The following is a 24,576-nucleotide window of genomic DNA, read 5'->3' as shown; positions in this document are numbered from 1 at the left end:
CCCAGGTGTGGCTTCCCCCGGGTGTGGGAACCGCCCCCCCCCCCCCTGTGTAGGGTCTGCCAGGTGTGGGAACCCTCGTGTAGAGTCCGCCAGGTGTGGGAACCCCCCGGTGTAGGGTCCGCCAGGTGTGGGAACCCCCCCGGTGTAGGGTCCGCCGGGTGTGGGAACCCCCCCGGTGTAGGGTCCGCCGGGTGTGGGAACCCCCCCCGGTGTAGGGTCCGCCGGGTGTGGGAACCCCCCCCCGGTGTAGGGTCCGCCGGGTGTGGGAACCCCCCCGGTGTAGGGTCCGCCGGGTGTGGGAACCCCCCCCCGGTGTAGGGTCCGCCGGGTGTGGGAACCCCCCCCGGTGTAGGGTCCGCCGGGTGTGGGAACCCCCCCCGGTGTAGGGTCCGCCGGGTGTGGGAACCCCCCCCGGTGTAGGGTCCGCCGGGTGTGGGAACCCCCCCCCCGGTGTAGGGTCCGCCGGGTGTGGGAACCCCCCCCGGTGTAGGGTCCGCCGGGTGTGGGAACCCCCCCCGGTGTAGGGTCCGCCGGGTGTGGGAACCCCCCCCGGTGTAGGGTCCGCCGGGTGTGGGAACCCCCCCCGGTGTAGGGTCCGCCGGGTGTGGGAACCCCCCCCCGGTGTAGTGTCCGTTGGGTGTGGGAACCCCCCCCCCCCGGTGTAGTGTCCGTTGGGTGTGGGAACCCCCCCCCCCCGGTGTAGTGTCCGTTGGGTGTGGGAACCCCCCCCCCCGGTGTAGTGTCCGTTGGGTGTGGGAACCCCCCCCCCCCCCGGTGTAGTGTCCGTTGGGTGTGGGAACCCCCCCCCCCCGGTGTAGTGTCCGTTGGGTGTGGGAACCCCCCCCCCCCGGTGTAGTGTCCGTTGGGTGTGGGAACCCCCCCCCCCGGTGTAGTGTCCGTTGGGTGTGGGAACCCCCCCCCCCCGGTGTAGTGTCCCCTCCTGGGTGTCGGAACCCCCAGATGTAGGCACCCCCTCAGGCGTTGGAACCCCTAGATGTAGGCCCCCCCCTCATGGGCTTCTGCCCGGTATTGTCTCCCCCAAGCATGGAGCCCCCCCCCCAGGCATAGGAGGTGTGCCAAATGTAGGCTGTCCCAAAAGTAGGTTCCCCCCCAGGTATGAGACCCCCAGGGTACATGCTCCCCCAGGTATTGGTTGTACCAAATGTAGGCCTCCCCCTCAGGTGTGGGAAGCCCGGTGTGTAGGCACTCCCCCATCCCCTCAGGTGCATGAAGCCCCAGGTGCAGATCCTCCCCCACCCGTTTTTTCCCCTTTTCTTTTCTCGGTGAGCCTGTAGATAACACCCTTCTTTTCCGGGTAATTACACTCATTTTTGCACTGTATCTGTAGAAGGATCCATGGTTGTCACTCATGACGTACTTCAAACATTTCTGCTTTTGTCCATCTCTATGACATTGTGGTTGATGAGATTTGTACTTTACAGAAGAGAGAGAACCTTGCTTTTGCTGTCTTCAGCTCACAGGAAGGTTGTGGCAAGATCAACAGGTATTTCCTGTACTTGCTGACAATGTACTAATGCAGCCACCACATCTGAAGACTGGTAAGCTGCAATTTATTACCTGCCCTGCCTCTTAACCTCCTCCAATCAGAGATGCAAAGCATTCTCTGAAAGGCACCAGGGGCCCCACCTCCTGTGTTTAGAATGCAGCAGGGCAGCTACTCATCACAGGACCCGGAAACAAGTGGAGATCACTGGAGTAGAGGGGTCTAATTCAGTGATTTCCAGCTACAAGGGGGATTAGCCAGGTAAGGTATATACATAGTCCAAGCTGGAACAAAGTAACTGTAAAACTATACCATGCCTGGAATTCTTCTATAATTATTACTGTATCCTGTCACCCCCACTCCCTTTTTCTACATTTATTTTTCCTACCTTTCCTTTTTGACTCCAGAACATAATGCATTGGATCTAACAGATATTGGAAGAACAGTCGCTGTAAAACATTGACAGGTATTCCGATCCCTTTCCACTCTGTCCAAAACTAAAGAGCAAAAAAAGGTTTGCCTTTTATTTGGACATTAAAATTAGTTAACTTGTGCAGGTGTCTGGAGATCTGGAAAACAGTTAGAATGCTTTACGAAACTATAGCAACCAAGCTTCTCTTGTTCACTGCTCTCTAAATTAAAATGCTCCCCTCCAAAAAGACAAGGGTCTCAACTGTACCCTATACAAGTGGTTGCTTTTGATAACAGACAGTTCCTCTTTGTCTTTGATACAGACTTATGATCCTCCAAAAGACATACCCCCTCTTCCTCCTCCTCCCACAGTCAGGATCCTTCTGTTATGACCAGATTCCTCAGTCTCTCATCCTGCACAGATACTCCCTTGGCATTACCTAGCCTTGCCTACCTTTCTACCCAACTTTCTTCCCTCCATCTAATTCCTGCTATTCTTTCTCCAACAGGTTATTGCTGTGCATGGCTCATCCATCTCAGATCTTCTGTCGCTCGCTAGTACAAAGTTAGGAATCCATGCAACAAATGTATATAATGACAGAGGTGGACACATTGATGACATCACCCTAATCCGGTACTACCTCGTGTTTCAGATATTCATTTTCAGCAAAAAAAAAAAAGTTTTCTTTTCCATTAGCCTGAATGTTCTGTGTGTTGCAGTAATTAAAGAAGAACTCTTATGATTACTAAAAAAAAGAATATTAAAAGAGAAGTAGGGCTTTTCTTTTTCTCTTTTTGCCCTTATTTATACTTACCTTGGTGGATGCAGCATTGGTCCCCTGTCGGCTCTAAGGGTGAGAACTCAGCAATCAAATGACCGCTGAGTTCCACGCAGAGCAGGGACTGTCAGTCACCACTGTCTGCTCCCCAGCGCTCACTGCAGCCTGTGGCCTGTGTAGAGGGTGGGAGCAGATGGCTCAGGATATCAGCGCTTTGCTGAGAGGCTGAGCCAGCTGCCGCTGCAGACTCGGGTGGATCCCAACTATAAAGTCAGGATCTTTCCCCAGGCTGGACCGGCTGAGTGATGTCAGCCAACAGCAGTCTTCAGCCTGCTGTCAGCTGAAAACTGGTCACAGGAGTGCAGAATGAACTGCACTCCTGTGATCCACAGAAGTACAGCCAAAAGAGCTTTGGCTGTTCTTTTAATGTATGTAAAGATACCTTGCTTTGACCCTGCAATCCTTTGTCTTTGTGTTTTAAAGCAGTAGTAAACCTTGTAATTAAAAAAACAAAACTTTTTCCCTGCAAGACAATGTCATAATAATCATCACATGCTAGCACATTATGTGAAACTTAACTGACAACGAAGCCCTCCAGCAGCATGCTGTCACCACTGACAGGGCTTCCATCTTCACCTGGATTCACGGGCTCAGGCAGTTTGTATGGCTGAGCTGTGATGGCATCACTTATGCGCATGCATGAGGGAGTTACTTTTTATGGCACACAGCTCTCAAGGGATGGTATGGGCGTGCCATTCCTTCAGAGCGCATGCGCCCCTGCTGCTTTACAGGTGTGTATCTCCTAAATGGTGCATGTTTAGGAGATATTTACAGTACCTACAGGTAAGCCTTAATACAGACTTACCTGTAGGTGCAAATAAAACAAACAGACTTTACTACCACTTTAAAAGAAGTTGTAATTTTTATTCTATGGCTTTCAGAGCCCCTCACCACATTGAAGGTTAATTTCTGGGTGGTACTGAGAGCAGAGCTCAACTGCCCCTACCTTGTTTAGTGTTGGTACCTGTGGGATTAGAACTTGAAATGGACTCAATGTAAATGAAGTCTTAATAAAAAAAGAAAACCTAACAAAAATCTATTATTGTATTAATTCATGCAAAAATAAATTGCAATGATTGAAAATGAACCCCGTGTTGTGGTATGTGTGATACACCCAGGATCTGGATACCCCAGCCTTTCCTAATTCTGTACACGCTGTGCATGTAAGCAGAGAACAACTCTGCTAGAAGTGCACTGGAAAGGCTTTCACTGATGTGCCCCTCCCCTTGCATCCCTATCAATAGGAAGTGTCTCAAGCAAAGGCATGAATTAGTTATTGGTCTCCGTACTGGGTGTGTGGTAGGACAGTGGTGGGGGAAGGGGGGAGGGGGTTTTCCATCACACTTGTTAGTCTTATACATCACAGTGGAAGATGGGACAGAATACTACTTGTACTTTGTTTTCTGGGGTGACAGGAGCCACAAAACTGGCTTTTCGGCTGTAGGAAAAAACTAGTGGGTATGTTCAGCTGCTGGTTTGTTTTGCGCTGTATTTCATAGCTTTCCACTTTAACCAAATCTGTGGCACCGCCTGCTCACACACAAATGTTTTTTGCAAAGTGCCCCACCAAGTTTAAAAGAGAATTTCAGGTTTCCTGGCACTTTAATCAAATTTGTTTGGGCCAACTTAGAACAAACTAACTATTGGTATACCAAAACGGATTGGCCACTTCTTAGGCTGTAATATACCATAGTAGCTTGTGCTATGTACAGTCAGCAGGAATACCAGACTTCCACTGCTGGATATACAGAGTGTCACGGATACCACATCTCTACCATTTAGGACAAGCCTTGTATTTATCAATGAATACAAGGCTTCCACTGATTGGCTAAGGTGGAGATAATGACATCATCTGCCCACCTCTCCACTTAAGCCAATCCGAGGAAGACTTGCAGCACCCGTTTTTAAAGCGGATATTAAGCCAAAACCTAGTTGTAGATAGAGTATAGAACCACTGTCAGATTTTTATTTCCACAGGTGTCACTAGTGGGGGAGATAATCCTTGCTTCCTTTGTTGGAGGCACAAGTCTCTGGGACAGGCATTGAGGAAAAATCTCACGAATATGGACACAGAATAAACTGACAGAGGTTCTGAACCTACTCTGCTCTGCTTTACAAAAAGTGTTAAGTCTTTATTGGAAAGATTTCTGTATTTGAACAGGAAGTGAAAGAGAAATCTCCATAGAGACAGATTAAAAATTTTTTCATGAACTTTTTGTGTGTTTCTTTGTTTTAGTGATGACGATGTCTTGTACGTGAGCGATGGTGATCCCTGTGTGGGTAAGTCGTACACTGTGTGACGTAATTATCCTATAAATGCACACTAGAAATGGGAAATAAATAAATTCTACATACATACATACATTTTTGTGCAGCTGTATATTTGTAACACATTACATTTTTATTAGTACCAAATAAATGTATCTGGGACTACACATTTTACGAAGGGATTTGTTGAAGTAGGGTATTATAGCTCACTTTTTTGTGTTTGTTACTTAGAATCATACACACAAAATTCCAATTTATTTTCTTTTCTCTTAGATGATCTGGAAATGCCTATCGTCCCTGAGCTTTTAACAGGAAGTCACACAGACTGGCTGACATTGAATGTGGGCGGCAAATATTTTACCACTACAAGGTAAGAGTACTGTTGTATTACTGGTATACATGTCAGTAAAAGACCAAATAAAGAGGATCTTCACTCACAGATATCTATACAAATTCATAATGGAAATGAAAAGGTGTGTTGTCATGTGCGTTACTTGCTTAGCAGGGTCCTCTTTGTCAACTCTCTACTTCAGCTCTTCAGTTTTTATACAGTGACTCCATAGACAAACCGATCGAGACACTGTGTGCCCCCATAGCAAATGGCTTGCTATGGGGAAACACAAGAGGAGGAACCTAGATTGCTGGCTGGGGACCCAACAAAAGGAGGATTGGGGCCACTCTGTGCAGTACCATTGCACAAAGCAGGTGAGTATAAAATGTTTATTTTTCATTTAAAAATAAAAAATTTAGACTTTAGTAACACTTTACCTGATTGTAAGACATTCAGAAAAGATCACTTAAAGCGGAGCTTCACTCTCCCAATCAACACTAAATCCTTATGCTGAAAGCATTATTAAATAGATAGGAAAGTATATTATATTTACATAATTTAAACTTTTTTTTTTTTCATTTCTTCAGTTACTTTCTGGTTTCCATGCCTAGGCAAATGATATTGTCATACATCCCAGGAGTTTTGCGTAGGGGAGGAGGGGTTTTCTTAATTAAGCACAATTTCCCGTTTGCATGCCTAAGAGAAGATGGATTCCATGAAGTAAATGCTACTGCCCTTATTCAAGATTACTGCACCCAGAAATGCTAGAGGGTGTTTTTCTGAGCAAAATAAAGCATGGAGACATGAATGGATGAGGAAGTTTGATTTGAATAATAAAAATGAATTAAATGAGGACATGGATGGGATGTGATAGAGACAAGCCGCACACTGCCCAAGCTCCATTCCTGTAATACCATCCTACGGATGCTCTTCTCCCTGCAGCCTGACTCCATTCAGTTGCTCTCTCCCCGTGCATCACTGCTGCTGCTTTCCGGTGCCGCTGATGGCACCAGGCTATCGCGCACCACCCACTCGTTCTTGAGCTCCTGCTGCCTGACCTCAGCAGCGGCCATCTTGCCCACGAGCAGTGATGTCTGCAAGCACACAGACTCGTCTGGCCGCCTTAGGGACTAACAATCCCACCAGTGCTGATCCCCTGGCGATCATCACATTCAGTAAGGAGTCCCTGATGATGAAGGTAGACTTCCTCTCTACAAACATAAGTTTGATCCGCCATGAAGTTTAGAAGTTGTGATCTCGTTTGTCTGAGGCCCAGGAACAGATCTGTCAGGCGGAGGACATTATCAGTGTGGATTCCAGGGAGCTCCATGCCCTTCAGAGGCCGGTTAAGGTCATTGACAGCGACATAATGTAACAACTTGTGGATTCTGGGCTTAACAGATGAGGCCGAGGGATTTCGGCCTGTTAATTTGCGGAGCAGTTCCTGACTACACTTCTGGGCCGTGAAAATCTCCCACTTACCTTCATAGTGGAATACATGCACATGAGTGCCTCTCACCGCTCTGGTCCCTGGGGCTCCTCATCGTCCTTTTCTCCTGAAGATGCTCAATTATAGGAATCAAGACATGCTGCTTGCCTGGGCCCTAAAGCCTGATCTGGTCTTCAACAACAAGATTTTGCTGTTTCCAGATTACTCACCTGAATTCCAGCAATGCAGATGCTCATTCACTGACGTTCACAAGCGCCTTCATGACAAGAGCCTCACCTCCAGTCTCCTGTTCTCCAGCAAGCTTCACATTGTTGATGGAGATGGCACCCGCTTCTTTGATGCTGCAGAGGCAGCCTCTGCTTGGCTGGTACCCTCTGATTTTCCTGTTGCACCGTTCTTGGGGTTTCGACGTCCGAGTTGCTTCTGATGATCCTCATCCAGTATATATTCCTGTTCGAGGATGTGGTGGCCTTATGTGATTCTTAAAGCTGATGATGGACAGGTTGGAGTTTTAGTCAGCATCTCTTCTAGAGTTGGTGCCCCCTCATGGAGCTTCATACCTTATTTTTGCAGCCTGTTGTAAGTGCCAGCCAGTTATAGTATTTTGCCTTCGGGGGTGCTGTCTTACGGACATACCTAGAATAGACCACGGTGCTCCCTGTATTTCCTCCCTGGCCTCCCCCACCAGACACTGAACCTTCAATGCAACTAGTTTTGTTTTTTGGTTTAGGGTCTAACCCCTGCTTGCCTGACTGTTTTGAGTCATGCCGAACATGGGCAGAGTATGCACAATCGCGCTTGGGTTATACTACCTGTATAGTCTAGAAGCATGTGTGAGTGGGCTCCTGCCTTGTATGTTGCTCCTTTGGTTTCTCCCCCCTCCCCTTTTCTGTGCGATACTGTCCAGATTTACCCATTGCAGAGGTGTTGCAACAGCAACTCAATTGAAAAACAAACTGAAATCTTTTAGGGGGAAGTAAACCTAAAAGAACTAAAATAGTGTGGTTGCATAAGTCTGCACACCCTCTTATAACTGGGGATGTAGCTGTGTTCAGAATTAAGCAATCACATTCAAAATCATGTTAAATAGGAGTCAGTACACACCTACCATCATTTAAAGTGCCTCTGATTAACCCCAAATAAAGTTCAGCTATTCTAGTAAGTCTTTCCGGACATTTTCTTAGTCGCATCCTTCAGCAAAAGCCATGGTCCGCAGAGAGCTTCCAAAGCATCAGTGGGATCTCACTGTTTGAAGGTATCCATGAGGAGAAGGGTACTAAAGAATTTCCAAGGCATTAGATATACCATGGAACACGGTGAAGACAGTCATCATCAAGTGGAGAAAATATGGTTCAACAGTGACATTACCAAGAACTGGACCTCCCTCTAAAATTGATGAAAAGACAAGAAGAAAACTGGTCTGGGAGGCTGCCAAGAGGCCTGCAGCAACATTAAAGGAGCTGCACGAATATCTGGCAAGTACTGGCTGTGTGGTACATGTGACAACAATCTACTGTATTCTTCATAAGTCTGGGCTATGGGGTAGAGTGGCAAGATGGAAGCCTTTTCTTGTGAAGAAAAACATCCAAGCCTGGCTAAATTTTGCAAAAACACATCTGAAGTCTCCCAAAAGCATGTGGGAAAATGTGTTCTGGTCTGATGAAACCAAGGTTGAACTTTTTGGCCATAATTCCGAAAGATATGTTTGGCGCAAAAACAACATTGCACATCACCAAAAGAACACCATACCCACAGTGAAGCATGGTGGTGGCAGCATCATGCTTTGGGCTGTTTTTCTTTAGCTGGAACTGGGAGCTTAGACAAGGTGAAGGGAGTTATGAACAATTCCAAATACCAGTCAATATTGGCACAACCTTCAGGTTTCTGCTAGAAAGCTGAACATGAAGAGGAACTGCATCTTTCAGCATGACAACGACCCAAAGCATACATCCAAATCAACAAAGGAATGGCTTCACCAGAAGAAGATTAAAGTTTTGGAATGGTCCAGCCAGAGCCCAGACCTGAATCTGATGGAAAATCTGTGGGGTGATCTGAAGAGGGCTGTGCACAGGAGATGCCCTCGCATATGACAGATTTGGAGTGTTTTTGCAAGGAAGAGTGGGCAAATATTGCCAAGTCCAGATGTGCCATGCTGATAGACTCATACCCAAAAAGACTTTGTGCTGGAATCAAATCAAAAGGGGCTTCAACAAGAGGGGGAGGAGCCTGACCATGGCGGCAGGGGAGAGAGCGATGTGAGCGCTCTCTCCGTGGGACAGCCACCCTCACCCCATCGTTCCTAAGAAACATGCTGCCGAGGAGCCCAGCTAAACCCTACCTTTGAGAGGGGGTCCCGCCTGAAGATCGGAGAGGACGGAGCTTTCGGGGACCGCGGCAGTGGGACGGACTAAGCCTCTCGTCGGATGCAGCGGGCTGCTGGGAGACTAGGGGACGCGAGGAGGTCACGTGACCTCCCGCAAGGGAGTACTGGGAGGAAGAGAAGCCGGCTGTCTCTCCTAGTCAAAGGGAGACGCCAGCTCTCTCACTGACAGGCCACAAGGACCCAGCTTTGGGAGAGCAGCAACGCTGTAAGTCGGACGGCGTTCTAAAGAACCGGGGAAACACCGTCCCAACGAACGGGAGTCCTGTTTTGCTGGCCACCTGTGGAGGAGGGGCGCAAAGGATAAAGAGAGGAACCCGGAGGAATCCCCCAAAAGAGGAAATAAAGCCTGAAGGGACCCCTGAATAGAGGACAACGAGCCTGAAAGGCAGCCTTCCTGAAAAAGCAGTCGGAGAAGGGTGAGTGAGAGTGGCTGAAATACACATTAAATTTGTATATGGACTGTAAAATACGGAAGCAGGAGAGGAATAAATAGGGGGGATTCCCAAAGGGGCAGAAGAAATGGACCTTCTTTAAAAGGACGTATTACAGCATATGCCCTAAAGGTTTAAAGGAGAGAGACAGGACCTACAGAAAATATGAAGAGTAAAAATAGTAAAGGGAGCGGTCCCAAGCACTCCCAATCTGGAACGATTAGAAAATATACATCCCAGGGTAATGTGACCCCAGAAAGATCCCAGGGGATATGTGAAAGAAGTATAATGGAAAATAGTATGGATAAGAGCGTCAGGTCATCTGTGGAAATGCATAATAATAGCCAATTAATACTAGAGGGAACAGAGCTGAGAGAAAATGAAGAACTACAAATCCCAAATAAAAAGGAGATGGCAGAAATGTTTAGAAATTTGGAAAAATCTATTAAACAAGAGATGGGAATCATCCGGAATGATTTAGGACATTTATTATCAAGAGTAGAAGAAACAGAAGAAAAAATTAAAAAACATGATCAAGCTATCCCTGAATTGAGAAATCAGTTAATGGAGATAAGGAAAGCACAAAATAAGCTGTGGCATAAGCTGGAGATACAAGGTAACATGCATAGAAAAAATAACCTCAGAATAAAAGGAGTCCCGGAACCTGCACAAGGAGAAGATTTAAAAGGGACAATACATAAAATTTTAAACTCCATTATGGATAAATCTAGTACAGAGACATGTGAACTGGATAATGTATACAGAATAGGAAGGCTCCAACGAGAGCAGGTGGAAGAGAGACCGAGAGATGTAGTTGTACAATTCCATAAAAATGGAGAGAGAGAAGAAATATGGAAGAAGATAAAAGGAAGAACCAGTATTAAATATGAAGGGAAAAATATACAAGTTTTTGCAGACCTGACAGCTGAGACATTGAGGAGAAAGAGATCATTGAAACCACTATTAGAACAGATGAAAAAACAGAATATACAATATAGATGGAGTAGCTCGATGTGTTTAATCGGATGGAAGAATGGAGTTACCGCATACTTAAGATTTCCTGAGGAACTAAGAGACTTTTTTGACAAACTTAACATCCAGAGAATAGAGATTCTAGGTTGGGGGGAGGAAGGAGGGATATATGCTGGGGGAAAAGAGGAATGGCAGCAAGTTAAAAAGAGAAATAGAGAATTGATAGATAAGGGAACTTTGGGGGGAAGGTGAACCGTACAGGGTCAGAGTTTAACCCCAGGGTCAAAAATCAAACGTGGCACTAGGTCCACAAATGATTAGAAGGCAATTAGCAGGCCTAATGGGGGGGTGGGAGGGAGAGGTGGGGGAGAGGATGGAGGGGGGTGGGGTGGAGGAGGGGAGGGGGGATGGGAGTCGGGTTGGAGGGAGGGGAGGGGCTACTGGGTTAATACTCTGCATGATAGTAGGGATAAAGAGGAAGAGGCATTTTGGAAGAGAGAGCGAACTAAGAAGGATGGAAGAAATACAGTTTATAACCTATAATGTGAATGGGTTGAGTTGTCCTGGGAAAAGATTTAAGTTGTTTAAGGAGCTACATCATAGGGCAACGTCAGTGGTATTTTTACAGGAGACTCATTTTGAGATAGAGGCAAATGTGAAATTGAAATATTACCCAACATGGTATTACGCTGACTCTCCAATTAAAAGAGCAAAAGGGGTTGCAATAGGATTGGCAAAGAATATGAGATTTGAGTTGGAGGATAGAAGGACCGATCCTGAGGGGAGATTTTTATTTTTGAAAGGTAAACTTCAGGGGATTGAGTGTACATTAGCCAATATATACTGCCCCAATAAGAAACCGGAGATGTATATGAAGGGTCTGTTGAAAAAATTGATAGAATTTAAAAAAGGGCGTTTGATAGTAGCAGGAGATTTAAATTTCTGCATGGAACCACAAAAGGACGCTACCTCTTCTGTGCAAAGAGAGGGGGGTAGGTTTCTGAGAGCTTTGAAAAAAGTGATTCACGAGTATCAACTAGTGGACACCTGGAGAATAATGCATATGAAAGACAGAGACTATACCTTCTTCTCTAATGCACACGAGACATACTCGAGACTAGATTACATTTTAATAGACCATCAACTCATTGAACTTTTGGTTAAAATAGAAATAGAGACAAGAACGTTCTCTGATCATGCTCCTGTCGTAATGAAAATGCAATGGGGAAGAAGGTGGACTGGAGGTTTAGGGTGGAGGTTAAATGAGGCTCTTCTTCTGGATGAGGATATAGCTCAGAGGATCGGGAAAGAGATTGAGGTATATTTTAAGGAGAATGAAACGGAGGAAGTATCGATAGCTACAGTTTGGGAGAGTCATAAGGTATTTATAAGAAGAATTTTGATTGCGGCAGGAGCAAGGAAGAAAAAAGAAAGAAGAGAGAGGGTCAGTGGGCTTCTAAAAGAAATACTGGACCTGGAGCAGATCCACAAGAAGAAAATAACAAAAGATACAAGACAGAAGTTAATGGATAAAGTTGAGCTAGAGATGTTGATGGATGAGAAGAGAAGAGTATATAACAAAGTCTTAAGTGAGAGATATAGATGGGGAGATAGACCAGGAAAATACTTAATGAGAGCTTTGAATAAAAAGAAAAATAGGAACTATATAGAAAAGATAAAAAGTCCTAAGGGGGAGTTGGCCCACTCAACTAAAGAGATTATTAAAGTGTTCACGGAGTATTATAGAAAGTTATATAATATTAGTCCCCAAGGCTCTCCAAAAGAAGCTCGAGAGGGAATTAATGAAAAAAGGATGATATATTTAAAAAATGCGGGACTACCAAAACTAAGTGAAGCACAGTTGAACTCCTTGGACATGGAAATTTCCCAGGAAGAAATTAAAGCAGCATTAAGAAGTACAGGGGGAGGAAAAAGCCCAGGACCGGATGGCTACACAGTTGGGTATTATAAAAAATACAGTGAATTACTGTTACCCAAGCTGAAGAAGTATATGAATGCTCTGGGAGGTGGGATGGAGGTGAGGAGGGAATCTTTACAGGCCCATGTAGTACTTATTCACAAGGAGGGAAAAGATCCCTCTCAGTGCTCCAGCTATAGACCAATTTCATTATTGAACACTGATACCAAACTGTACGCAAAGGTTCTAGCAAACAGGTTGAAAGATCTAATGTCTGATTGGATACATGGTGATCAGGTTGGCTTTGTACCAGGGAGAGAGGGTAGAGATAACGGTTTGAGAACCCTGATGCTTATTCAGAAAAGTAGAAAAGGGAAAGCCCCGGTGGTGCTCTTGTCAATTGATGCATTGGGATGTCTAATGGAACAAGACATGGCTGCCCACTGTCCCCTTTACTATATGTTTTGTCACTGGAACCTCTGTTGTCAATAATAAGGAATAGTGGAGCGGTAAAGGGAATTCAGATAGAAACTATAGAACATAAAGTAGCGGCCTTTGCGGACGACTTATTGTTCTAAAAAAAAAAAGGGGCTTCAACAAAGGATTAGTTTTAAGGGTGTGCACACTTATACAACCATATTGTTTAATTTTTTTTATGTTTACTTCCTCCCCCCTAAAAGAATTCAGTTTGTTTTTCAATTGAGTTGTGCAGTTTATAGGTCACATTAAAGGTGGAAAAAGTCCTGAAATTATTTATCTTTGTCTCATCAGAAACCTGACATTTTAACGGGTGTATAGACTTTATATATCCACTGTGAAATCCAAATGCTTTCACCTTTTGGTTGACCAAGGCAAATTGCTTCCATTTCCTGTTATCCGCATGAAATACACATTTATCCTGATACTGGCAATTATCTCATGATTTTGGTAGCCAATTTTCTAACTTGTCTGTTATCTTAACTGTGTCAGACCTTGAGGAAGTTCTGGGATCAGAGTGTTCTGTCAAACCCATGCCTGTCCTGTATAATAATTTGTGTATGGTCACTCTTACGGACATAGCCTCTCTTTGGAGTAGAAGGCTAGCTGACATACCAGACTTCGATGGTGATGACTGGTCAGATATCTGGGACTTTCCCTTTAAACAACTTGTCTCCCTTAGGGACTGACTTATTCAATTCAAAATGGTACACAGGGCTTAATTCACCCCATACAGAGTTCACAAAATGGATCCGAACTCTCCTCCGAATTTCAGGAGATGTCCCCATACACCGGGGAACATCACTCACATTTTCTGGACCTGCCCTGCAATTGTCCAATACTTAGAGTCTGTAGTTCACATTATTAACTCTGTCTCTGGAATTATATTCCCCCCCCCCCTGCACATTTGCCTGTTGGGCTTAGTTGCAGGTCTTGCCCCTATAATATCTGAGCAGACCCTACTGGGGTTTCTCCTATTTTATGCCAGAAAGGCCATTACCAATACCTGGAAAAAGCCCAATCCCCCAACAGTAATGTTCTGGCAACAGCTGGTCAACACAGGCCTACCGCTGTACAAACCTATTGTCATTAGAGGCTGCCCTAAAAAAGTTCACCAAAGTATGGTCCAAGTGGCTTCAGGATGACTCCACAGCTCAACTGTAAGATGTGTTTTCTTGCTTAATTGTTCTATGATTCATGTTGTTTGGGACGTAGGGGAAGGGTCTCTTGAGGCCTGATTGGACTCTGCCCGTGGGGCAATATTTAATTACGGCTTTCTTATGATAGTAGTGTGAGCCACACACAAACAAGGGTAACAATGTTGTGTTTTTTTGAGTTTTTGCATTTTTCCTTTTTGTTTTTTGGAATGTCAATCGGTACGGTAGATACCTGTGATCTGCACATGTGTTGTCTCCTTGTGGGCACTTCTTTGTACCTTTTTTATTATTAACTTAATAAACCAATTTAAAAAAATTAATAAAATAGCGTTTTTGTTTTGTGGTGGTCAGATGCAGTGTGCCGCTTTAATATCTTTCACTGCTGTGCCATTTTGTGCAACCACTCTTATACTCATAGGCTCTTTGTTGAACTATACTATTACTTGAAAATCTAATCCGCATCTACAGATGTATCTAGTAATGTTTAATAATCTCAAATCATCACCCAGTCCTGATGACTTTGACAGAGCTGTGTGATGGTCATGTAATGTTTCATGGTGGACTCTGAGTTGGACAGTATCAATGCAATTTAAATCGGACCTGTTAACAAATTTTACTTTTTGATACAACAATGCACATGAAAGTTTTTATTAATAACTAATTAATTACTAATAACACAGCTTTCTCCAGGGCTTCCTTCTTCTGACCACTGAATCTATATTAACGTTCTACATAACTAATGTATAAATACTCATATAATAAAGGAATGTAAAGAGGAAGATAAAGCTGGAGAAGGGCACACAAAGAATCTCCCTGTGGCATTCGATAGACCAAAGGATAAAGCTGGGTAAAGAAAGCTAACTGTTGCATCAACTCAAGCAAGGGAAGCAAAATCTGAAAACTTACATTCTGTGTTATACAATGTTTAAGAATTCAATATTTATATATTCACTAGACAATGATTAGGAAGTCTGCTTCAAAACTGAGACATTTGCACTGGTTTTCTACACAAATTAATTTTTTAATCTTTTTTTTTTTTTTTTTTTTTTTTTTTTTTAATCCTAATCTCTGCAGGTCTACCCTCGTCAGTAAGGAGCCTGACAGCATGCTGTCGCACATGTTCAGTGACAGAGGTTTGTAGTGCTTTGTGGAATGTTGGTATACAAAACAAGCTTGTGTAAAGTTATTTTACTTCACTTTCATTATTTTACTTTGGGGCAGTCTTGGAAGCCCCTTCTACTATTTAGCACAGGCTTTTTTTAATTCCCTGGGACTGAGATGTGTCCTACTGCTGCACATTTCCTGACCTTTTAATCTGAACTGTCAGTTTCCTGGCTGTCAAAGCCATAATTTTTAACTATGTTGTTATGACAGTGGAAATATATCTGTTTTCTCCCTCTAAGGATGAGGGTCTCTAAACTTTCTAAACAGAAGGCTTAGGGGGTTAGGATGTGGCCAGCGGGAGTAGAAAATGTACTGGCATCATTGTGAGTAAACAATGCTTCATCAATGGTTGTAGAGGGAGGAATGGTGCCCCATTGTTGGTACCAAAAGGAAACCAAAACATCGCGGCACTCTATGGCCCAGAGCAAGGGTGGATAGATGGACACGGAAAATGAAGAAATTCACCACCAGTGCATCAAAGGTTGTGCTGCTCTAAACAAGGCTCGGGAAGCCCGACCAGTACTGTAAAGTGAAACAAAAAGCACACCAACCTTGCGCATTGCCTCAGTGAAATGTGATTTTATTGAATTTAAAATATACTCACAAACCGACAAGTGTAACAAGCGTCTAAAATATTAGCAAGGAAATGTTACCTTAACTTAATAAATGTGGTACAAAAAAAAAATGTTCACAGCCTTGCTTGTGTTTATTATTCAATTTATAATCTTTGCTTCCTAGATGCTTGGGGAAATAAGAGAGATCACAGAGGAGCTTTCCTGATTGACCGCAGCCCAGAATACTTTGAACCAATCCTGAACTATCTTCGTCATAGTCAGCTCATCGTCAATGATGGGGTCAATTTGTTGGGTGAGCTCTGTGAAGTAGGCTTGTATAATAATTTGGATCTCGCAGAAGAACTTAACCTGGTTTCTTACAGGGGTCTTAGAAGAAGCCAAGTTTTTTGGCATCGATTCCCTGATTGAGCACCTGGAGCTGGCAATTAAGGTAATGGATATGCTTATTTTGGGATTGTGATGTAGTTTTATGCATGTTAAATGTTGGCAGGTTTGACTAAACATCATTTTAAAGCATATCTAAACCCAAGAATAAAAAGAAAATGTATATTGCAGCTAACCAGTCCTTAAATGCTGTGGCATCAATATTTTTCCCCTTTTATTTTTACTTGGTGATCCTGTCAGTAACTTGGGGTGTACACTTGGTTCACAAAACATCTCACACATATGGACAGCATTAGAGGGGAGGAAGGAATGTTTATTTATATTTGAAGTATGCTTCCATTACTCCTAGTGACTTCACGTGACTGCTTTGTACTGTAGAATTCACAGCCTGCTGAGGACCACTCCCCAATATCTCGCAAGGAGTTCATACGTTTCCTTCTCGCCACCCCAACCAAATCAGAACTTCGCTGTCAGGTGAGTTGAAGGGATTAAAGAATCTCTAGACTTGCTGATCCATTTAGGGCACAGGTATCAAACTGCAGCCCTCCAGCTGTGCAGAAACTACAAGTCTCATCATGCCTCTACCTTTGGGAGTCATGCTTTTAACTGTCAGCTCTGCAATGCCGCAAGTAATTGAGGGCTGCAGTTTGACACCCCTGATTTAGGGGATATTTCTTAACCATACTATACCTTGTTCATTTAAGTTGCTTAAGGGTTTTTTTTTTTTTAAGCCATCCTTAATAAACCACTAAAAGTTCATTTTCACCAGAATCAAATGCAGGTCATTACATTTTAGAACATGCATTGTGAAAGCCACACAGTTAATGTGAGCACAGATTTTGATCCTATAACTCACAAAAAGTTGCTTCTGTTGAATGGATGCAAACGTTTAGGCAGCCTCAGTAATGCACTGCAACACTGTAGTTGAAACAGGTACCAATGTCAAGAGTGCACTCTCAGCTGTGTGAGGGATAACAACAGACATCCAGTTAGGGAACCTCACCTTTCCACCTTTCCACATAAACCATCCAAATTATGCAGTGGGCTGAGTAGCCTGAGCTTTAGACTTTATTTGAAAAAATATCGGCTAAATAACCATTTCCAACTATAGCACCACCATGGGAAACTTGGGGAGTAACATTATACATTGTCTAACCGTGACTGACTGATATTTGTGTGATCAGCTAGAATACTGGGACACTACTGTGCACTTTTGTTTTCACATCCAAGACCTAAAAACTGGTATCTGAAACAAAAATAGTCCAGTTTAGGACTAAACTGGGTTCTCTGTTTTGGTCACTAGTAAGTGTAGGTCTGTACTGACAACTTTTTAAGTGGTAGTTAAGTTATAGTATACCTCCCATAACTTTGTTGATTTTGTCTACCAGCACCAAACTAACACAAGCAGTATTCATAAAGGTGAAGACTGCAGTAACAAAACAAAGTGATGAAGAACATTGCATGTATATTTGTCTTTTAATTTTTTTTTCTGAATCTCTCTTTTGTCTGACCTCTTTACAGGGTCTAAATTTTAGTGGAGCTGATCTCTCTCGTTTGGACCTGCGGTATATAAACTTCAAGATGGCAAATTTAAGTGGCTGCAACCTAACTCAGGCCAACCTATGTGGGGCTTGCCTGGAGCGAGCAGACCTGTCGGGATCTGTACTGGATGTAAGGATGGGTCTGAATAACTGTAGAAGCGTGGGGAAAAAAGATTGTGTAATATTCTGTTCATTTTTAAATTTTATTTTATATTCAGTTTGGTTACAATCTATAGTTCATTCTTTCATACTGCCACACATCTATTTTTTACATTTCAACACAGTATATCATAATTAGATTTTAACATGTATCGTCACCACAAGGTCAAGTCTTTTATCCATAATATCCATTCAGGCATTGGTAGTCTTGAAACACAACTGAAAATTCTCAGTAAACCTATCTTAGCGTCAGACAGCACTACAATGCCTTGCAAACTATAAATCAGTCTAGCAATCATCCTAAACAACCCCTTGTGCAAGGTTAAAGTGTTATTAAAGCTTCATTATGAATCATCTAGAAGCAGATCCCATCTACTTTCTTCCCTGCTGTTCTGTTTATCTGTGCAAGGTAGTCATTTCTGCAACCTAGTCCATGAAGTGTTTTCTGTCCCACATTATTGTTGCCTTGAAGGGGAAAGCAACACTGAGAGGTAGCAATATTGGAAAGTGCATAGATAACAACTGTCTTGGACATGCCAGTACAGTCTCACATCTAGGTGCTCTGGTCCTGAAGATATTGAGTCACTGTGCATGTGTTGTAATTTCAAAAAGGATATTAACTGAGGGGGTTATGGCTGGAAGGGGGAGGTTGAAACATAATTGGGGTGGTGGGCCTGTTGGCAAGTATGAGAGTGGAGTGTTGGAAAAGTGAGTATTTGGGGACAAAGTGAATAAATTCTGTTTAAAAAGAGAAAAAAAATGTTAGAGTAGTATTAAGACCATGACATGTACAGATATGTGTCCCAAACAGTGGGCAAATGGGTGGAGACTGTTTTGGGCTGGTAGACCCTGTCCACTTATCTGAAACTTGAGACCATTATGGATCCCTTTAATTCATAGCTACTCTGTACAACCAGCTGAATATAGTGCCAAGGTGACACTAGTCATTTCTAAGAGCCGCAAACCAAATTGTGTCCTGTAGTTAATGCATTCAAAAATGCTCTAATTGTGCTGTTCTTTTTTCAAGGGAGCCAATTTGCAGGGTGTGAAGATGCTCTGTTCCAATGCAGAAGGAGCCTCCCTGAAAGGATGTAACTTTGAGGACCCATCTGGCCTGAAAGCCAATTTGGAAGGTTAGAGGGAAAACATTAATACTATTGGCCGTATAATAGAGAAAGCAACTATTTTAGTGTTTGCTTCTGTTTAAAACTATTTTATGTAGGTCAGAAATATATAACCACCTTCCTGTTTTTTTTTTTCCATCCATTAGGAGCTAATCTGAAGGGTGTTGACATGGAGGGCAGTCAGATGACTGGGATAAACTTAAGGGTTGCAACCCTGAAAAATGCCAAATTAAAGAATTGCAATCTACGTGGTGCTACGTTGGCAGGAACAGACTTGGAGGTGAGAAAGCAAAGTTCATACAAGTACACTTCATGGCCAAACGTTTGTTGGACATTCCATTCAAACACCATGGGCATTAAAGCATTGTCAGCATGTCAGCATTCGTTTACTTTTTTCAGGATTTTTTACATTTATTTTAACCTGATGATCATGCCAGTTACACACTTTCTGTAGCATTATGACAATGCTCACTTTTCTGTATCAGGACAACAGAAACCTGTCCCTCTCCTATTCTCCATAACATAAATCGGTAGGGCTACATTATGCAGGCCATAGATGGGTCGAAAATCGGCCGATTTTTCTTTTAAAAAAACGAAAAATCGGTTGTTCAAGTGGCCGACGTTACCACCAATGGTAAAAAAAATCGGCCGATTTTCATCCCGTCTACAGCCGGCAAAAAGTGTCCCTGCAGAGAGCTCTGCTATTTCTTTGACAGTTCCTTGACATTTACAGAGGTTGCAACAATGTATCTATTTGTATCCATTTAGGATACAGATGTTTTTATTCGGAAACAAATAGATACAATGTTGCAACCGCTATAAATGTCAAGGAACTGTCAAAGAAATAGCGGAGCTCTCTGCAGAGACACTTTTTGCCGGACTGGAATTCCTCTTATTTTCATCCTTCTTCTCCTTCTTCATCATCATCCTCTTCTTCTTCTTCTGCTTCTTCTTAATCATCATCCTCTTCTTCTTCTGCTTCTTCTTCTTCATCATCATCATCTTCTTCTTCTACTTCTTCATCATCATCATCCTCTTCTACTTCTTCATCATCATCATCCTCTTCTTCTTTTTCTTCATCATCATCCTCTTCTTCTTCTACTTCTTCTTCATCATCATCCTCTTCTTCATCTTCTTCTACTTCTTCATCATCCTTGTCGTCGTCGTCGTCTTCTTCGTCTTCTTCGTCTTCTTCGTCTTCTTCTTCTTCGTCGTCTTCATCTTCTTCTTCGTCTTCATCGTCTTCTTCGTCTTCTTCTTCGTCTTCTTCGTCTTCATCTTCTTCTTCGTCTTCATCTTCTTCGTCTTCATCTTCTTCGTCTTCTTCGTCTTCATCTTCATCTTCTTCTTCGTCTTCTTCGTCTTCATCTTCTTCTTCTTCATCTTCTTCGTCTTCTTCTTCTTCGTCTTCTTCTTCGTCTTCATCTTCTTCTTCGTCTTCATCTTCTTCTTCGTCTTCATCTTCTTCTTCGTCTTCATCTTCTTCTTCGTCTTCATCTTCGTCTTCATCTTCTTCTTCGTCTTCATCTTCTTCTTCGTCTTCATCTTCTTCTTCTTCTTCTTCGTCTTCATCTTCGTCTTCATCTTCTTCGTCTTCGTCTTCATCTTCGTCTTCTTCTTCGTCTTCATCTTCTTCTTCGTCTTCGTCTTCTTCTTCGTCGTCTTCGCCTTCGTCTTCTTCGTCTTCATCTTCTTCTTCGTCTTCATCTTCTTCTTCGTCTTCTTCGTCTTCTTCGTCTTCATCTTCTTCTTCGTCTTCATCTTCTTCTTCGTCTTCATCTTCTTCTTCGTCTTCTTCGTCTTCTTCTTCGTCTTCATCTTCTTCTTCGTCTTCATCTTCTTCTTCGTCTTCATCTTCTTCTTCGTCTTCATCGTCTTCATCTTCTTCTTCGTCTTCATCTTCTTCTTCGTCTTCTTCTTCTTCTTCGTCTTCTTCGTCTTCATCTTCTTCTTCGTCTTCTTCGTCTTCTTCGTCTTCATCTTCTTCTTCGTCTTCGTCTTCTTCTTCTTCTTCTTCGTCTTCGTCTTCTTCTTTGTCTTCATCTTCGTCTTCATCTTCTTCTTCGTCTTCATCTTCTTCTTCATCCTCTCCTCCCCCTCCTCCTCCCCCTCCTCCCTCATGCGCAGATTTTTTATCGGTAAAAAATCGGCCGATTAGACCATTATTGCCGCGAAAATCGGCCAATTTTTTTTTTTCCCCTACTTTCCCGATTAAAAAAAACGGCCAAAATACCGAAAAACGGCCAAACAAATAGCCCACTAATGATCCGAAAATCGGCCGATTTTATTTTCGGCCGAAAAATCGGCCAATTTTCGACCCATCTATGGCCTGCATTAGTCTGCATGTTCTCAGGGGCTTGTACAGCTGTTTTCTGATACACCCCTGCTCAGGTATCAGTGCACTTAAAGGAGTTGTGTCTACAGGATCTTGTGTTTCGACTGCACTGAAGCAGCATAGAGGCTGCATCTTGGACTATCTCCAATCAGGCATGAGTTGCTCAGGTTTGCAAGGCCGCTACATGGTCTTTGATTCATACGTTTACAAGGTTTTACCAGGTCGATATCAGAGCCACAGAGGATTCTGCCTTTGGCCACGGCGTATTGCGAACAGTCAATAGCTTTGGGATTGCTGGAGGTGGATATTGTGGGAACAGCCACCCCTCAGAGTTTTTTTTGCTTTGGGATGTCCCACATAAGCATGAATAGCCTGCTCTGTGTCCTGTGATGTATGATAAAGAAAATTGGAATTTCTTTCTACATACTTACCTGTAAAATCTATTTCTTGGAGTACATTATGGGACACTGAGGGATCTCATTGCTTGATACAAAAACTGAAGTACGTCCTGTGTAGGAGGGGTTATATAGGGGAGGACTTCCTTTCTTATTGGTCGGCCAATGTCCACCTATAGGTGGTATATAACCCACATAGTCCTGAATAGCCTGCACTGAGTTCAAGAAATGGATTTTACAGGTAAGTATTTCGAGAAAATCCAATTTTTACAGACAAAAAGGCAGAACATAGGAGAAAGTAATTGTTGGTTTGTACGTGCAGTTTATTAAAGGGTTAAATCGGTTCTAAAGGCATTCTATGCATGAAGGTAAAAAAAATCTGTGTGGTGGTCTTCCCCCACAGCCCCCCTAATACTTACCTGAGCCCCCTCTTGATCCAGCACTGCACAGGAGCCTCAGCTCTCCCAGGTTTCTCTCGCTCTCATTGGCTGAGACAGCAGTGGGATTACAGCCAGTGAATAGAGAGTGAGGCTGAGCCGTGGCTCTGTGTATCTTTTGGAAGCATAGACCGGGGCTCAGTAGTGCGTACACACTAGTGCCTCCATAGCATGCGGCTTTCTATTGGGGGTACTGGTCAGGGGGGAGGATCCAGGAGCGCTGACAGGGAAAAAACTATTGCACAAAGCAGGTAAGTATGGCATGTTTGTTATGTATGTATGTATGTTTTTTTTTTTTTTGTTTTGTTTTTTAAACCTTTTGATAACACTTTTAAATTCAGGGTTCTGTACAGGCCACTTGAGTTTCTCTACACTAGACTATTCAAACCATGTCTTTATGTAGCTGGCTGATTAGGATATGGTGGAGAAGAGTACAAGGGGTGAGGGGGGGGGGATCAGGGTAGGGTGGATATCAATGAATCTACCTGACGGGATCACAGACAGCAGTGAAGACCTGACAGGTGTTCTAATCCCTCTCTAATCCTAATCCCTCTCCACACTCTATCTGAAATATTAAAAAAAGCTTTGCCCTTAGTTTATACTTCCAAACATATCTAAACCCAAAATAAATGTATTGTTTTACATCTTACAGCTGCTTAGATGTGGTGGCTGCATTTTTTTTTCCTCTTTTCACCTGGTGATTCTGCCAGTAACACACTTCCAGCACTGGGATGACAACACTTTCTTAACCTATTGTGCGAGGACAACAAAAACAGGACAGGACTGTTGAGAAACTCCCCTGTCCGTAACATAGATCCTCAGAACAAATGCAAACTGATACCTTCCTGTAATTTCTGCCTGTAATGCAGTTATCAGCTGGCAAGATGTCTAGCAAGATTAACAGGTATTTTGTATTGTTTAGTCCTGAGCAAATTAAAAAAATATACAAACACACTTCACATACTTGAACTGAAAAATGTTTTTATGTCTGCATCTGTAGGGCTGCTCTGTAGGGTAAATTGAGCAGATTTTCTGGTTTCAGCACCACTTCAAGTGTGTTTTGAGTAGTGTTGGCAATGTATAATATTCTCGTACTTGCTTCCTGAAGCTGTAACTTTTCATTTCTCCATCTCCTATTTCTTTCCCAACAGAACTGTGATCTGTCCGGTTGTGATCTCCAGGAAGCGAACCTTCGAGGATCCAATGTAAAAGGTGCAATATTTGAAGAGATGCTTACACCACTACACATGTCACAGAGCGTCAGATAGACTCTCATATGAAGGAAGACTCTGCGCCTCTGATTGCTGGCGTACTGGAGACGCTCTGCCTATTGCCTGTACTGCCAAGGCAGACCTATAATCTCTATACCGTAACCGCCTACTTTAATCTCTTGGTAATGTGCACAGAGGACATGTCCACTGTGTTTCATACATGTAGCTCTTATTATATACACACAAACCTGCTTTATTTATGGCATAAGAGAACTGGAGGAGTTTGCACGCCTCTCCTGTAGAATGTTAAGATCGTTGTAGTTGTACCAGACTGGCAGGATGGTGTAGTATGGTATCTTATTGGACTGCCAATAAGGCCTGATAAATATCACTGACATATAAGACAAGGGCTTGAAGATAATGACTGTAGTTTTACTCCTTGCATATACTTTACTTGACAGCTGCTGGTGGAGTTTAGAGTCGTTTTCTATTGGCTGTTACGTGGTCACTAGACTGCTGCATTGTGACCATTCCAAGGTTTGCCTACAGAGGCCATGCAAACGTTTTAATCTATGCACATGTGATTCAAATTGTGTAGCACAAGTTATTATGGACGTGTATTAGAAAGTGTTGGATAACAAACTGGCAGTTGTGGTCTTAGACCAGTTTTGGGAAGCTTTTGTCCTCCTGACGTACTACAAGTCCCAGCAGGCACATTAAGACCTTGTAATTAATCAGCTGCCAGAGGGTCATATGTTGTCCATAATGTTCTAGACTGAGTGGGACTAGACTGGCTACTCAAACCCATGTAGCCAAAATGGATGATAGATTAGACCTGTCATATTTGTATAATCCCTTGTCCTGTGGTCCAGTCACTTATCACAGAGCTTTCTGGGCCCGCTGCAGGTCAGGGGTTACCGAGTGCCTTAAAGCAACTGTCACAGCTGCTTCTGGAGTTATTTAGTTATGCAAATGACAGTATGAAGTGCTGAACTGTTACCCCCTTTCCCTCAATCTATATATACAATAAATATTTTTTGATTGATTTTGTGTAGTCTCTTCTTCTTTACTGTGATGTTTTAGTCACAACTCTTCATATTTCAGGTATTG

The 24,576-nt window shown here is 43.2% G+C and overlaps 1 protein-coding gene across 1 annotated transcript; it reads left to right on the top strand.

The window, feature by feature from the left end:
* Positions 1-2,424: 2,424 nt before the first annotated feature.
* KCTD9 (potassium channel tetramerization domain containing 9) lies at positions 2,425-24,511 on the top strand (the record flags this gene model as incomplete). The annotated part of the gene is made up of 11 exons (XM_089692503.1): positions 2,425-2,549; positions 4,991-5,034; positions 5,296-5,392; positions 15,216-15,274; positions 16,044-16,172; positions 16,243-16,310; positions 16,643-16,738; positions 17,786-17,935; positions 18,992-19,097; positions 19,235-19,368; positions 23,407-24,511. Coding segments are annotated over 11 exons (1,125 nt in total), but the record flags the coding sequence as incomplete, so codon positions are not given.
* Positions 24,512-24,576: the final 65 nt, after the last annotated feature.

Source organism: Staurois parvus, unplaced genomic scaffold (genome assembly GCF_062004578.1).
Source record: "Staurois parvus isolate SC_StPar_1 unplaced genomic scaffold, SC_StPar_1.0 ptg000586l, whole genome shotgun sequence".
Classification (NCBI taxonomy): domain Eukaryota; kingdom Metazoa; phylum Chordata; class Amphibia; order Anura; family Ranidae; genus Staurois; species Staurois parvus.
Note: the sequence above shows the minus strand (reverse complement) of the source record. Positions and strands in the feature narration are given on the sequence as shown.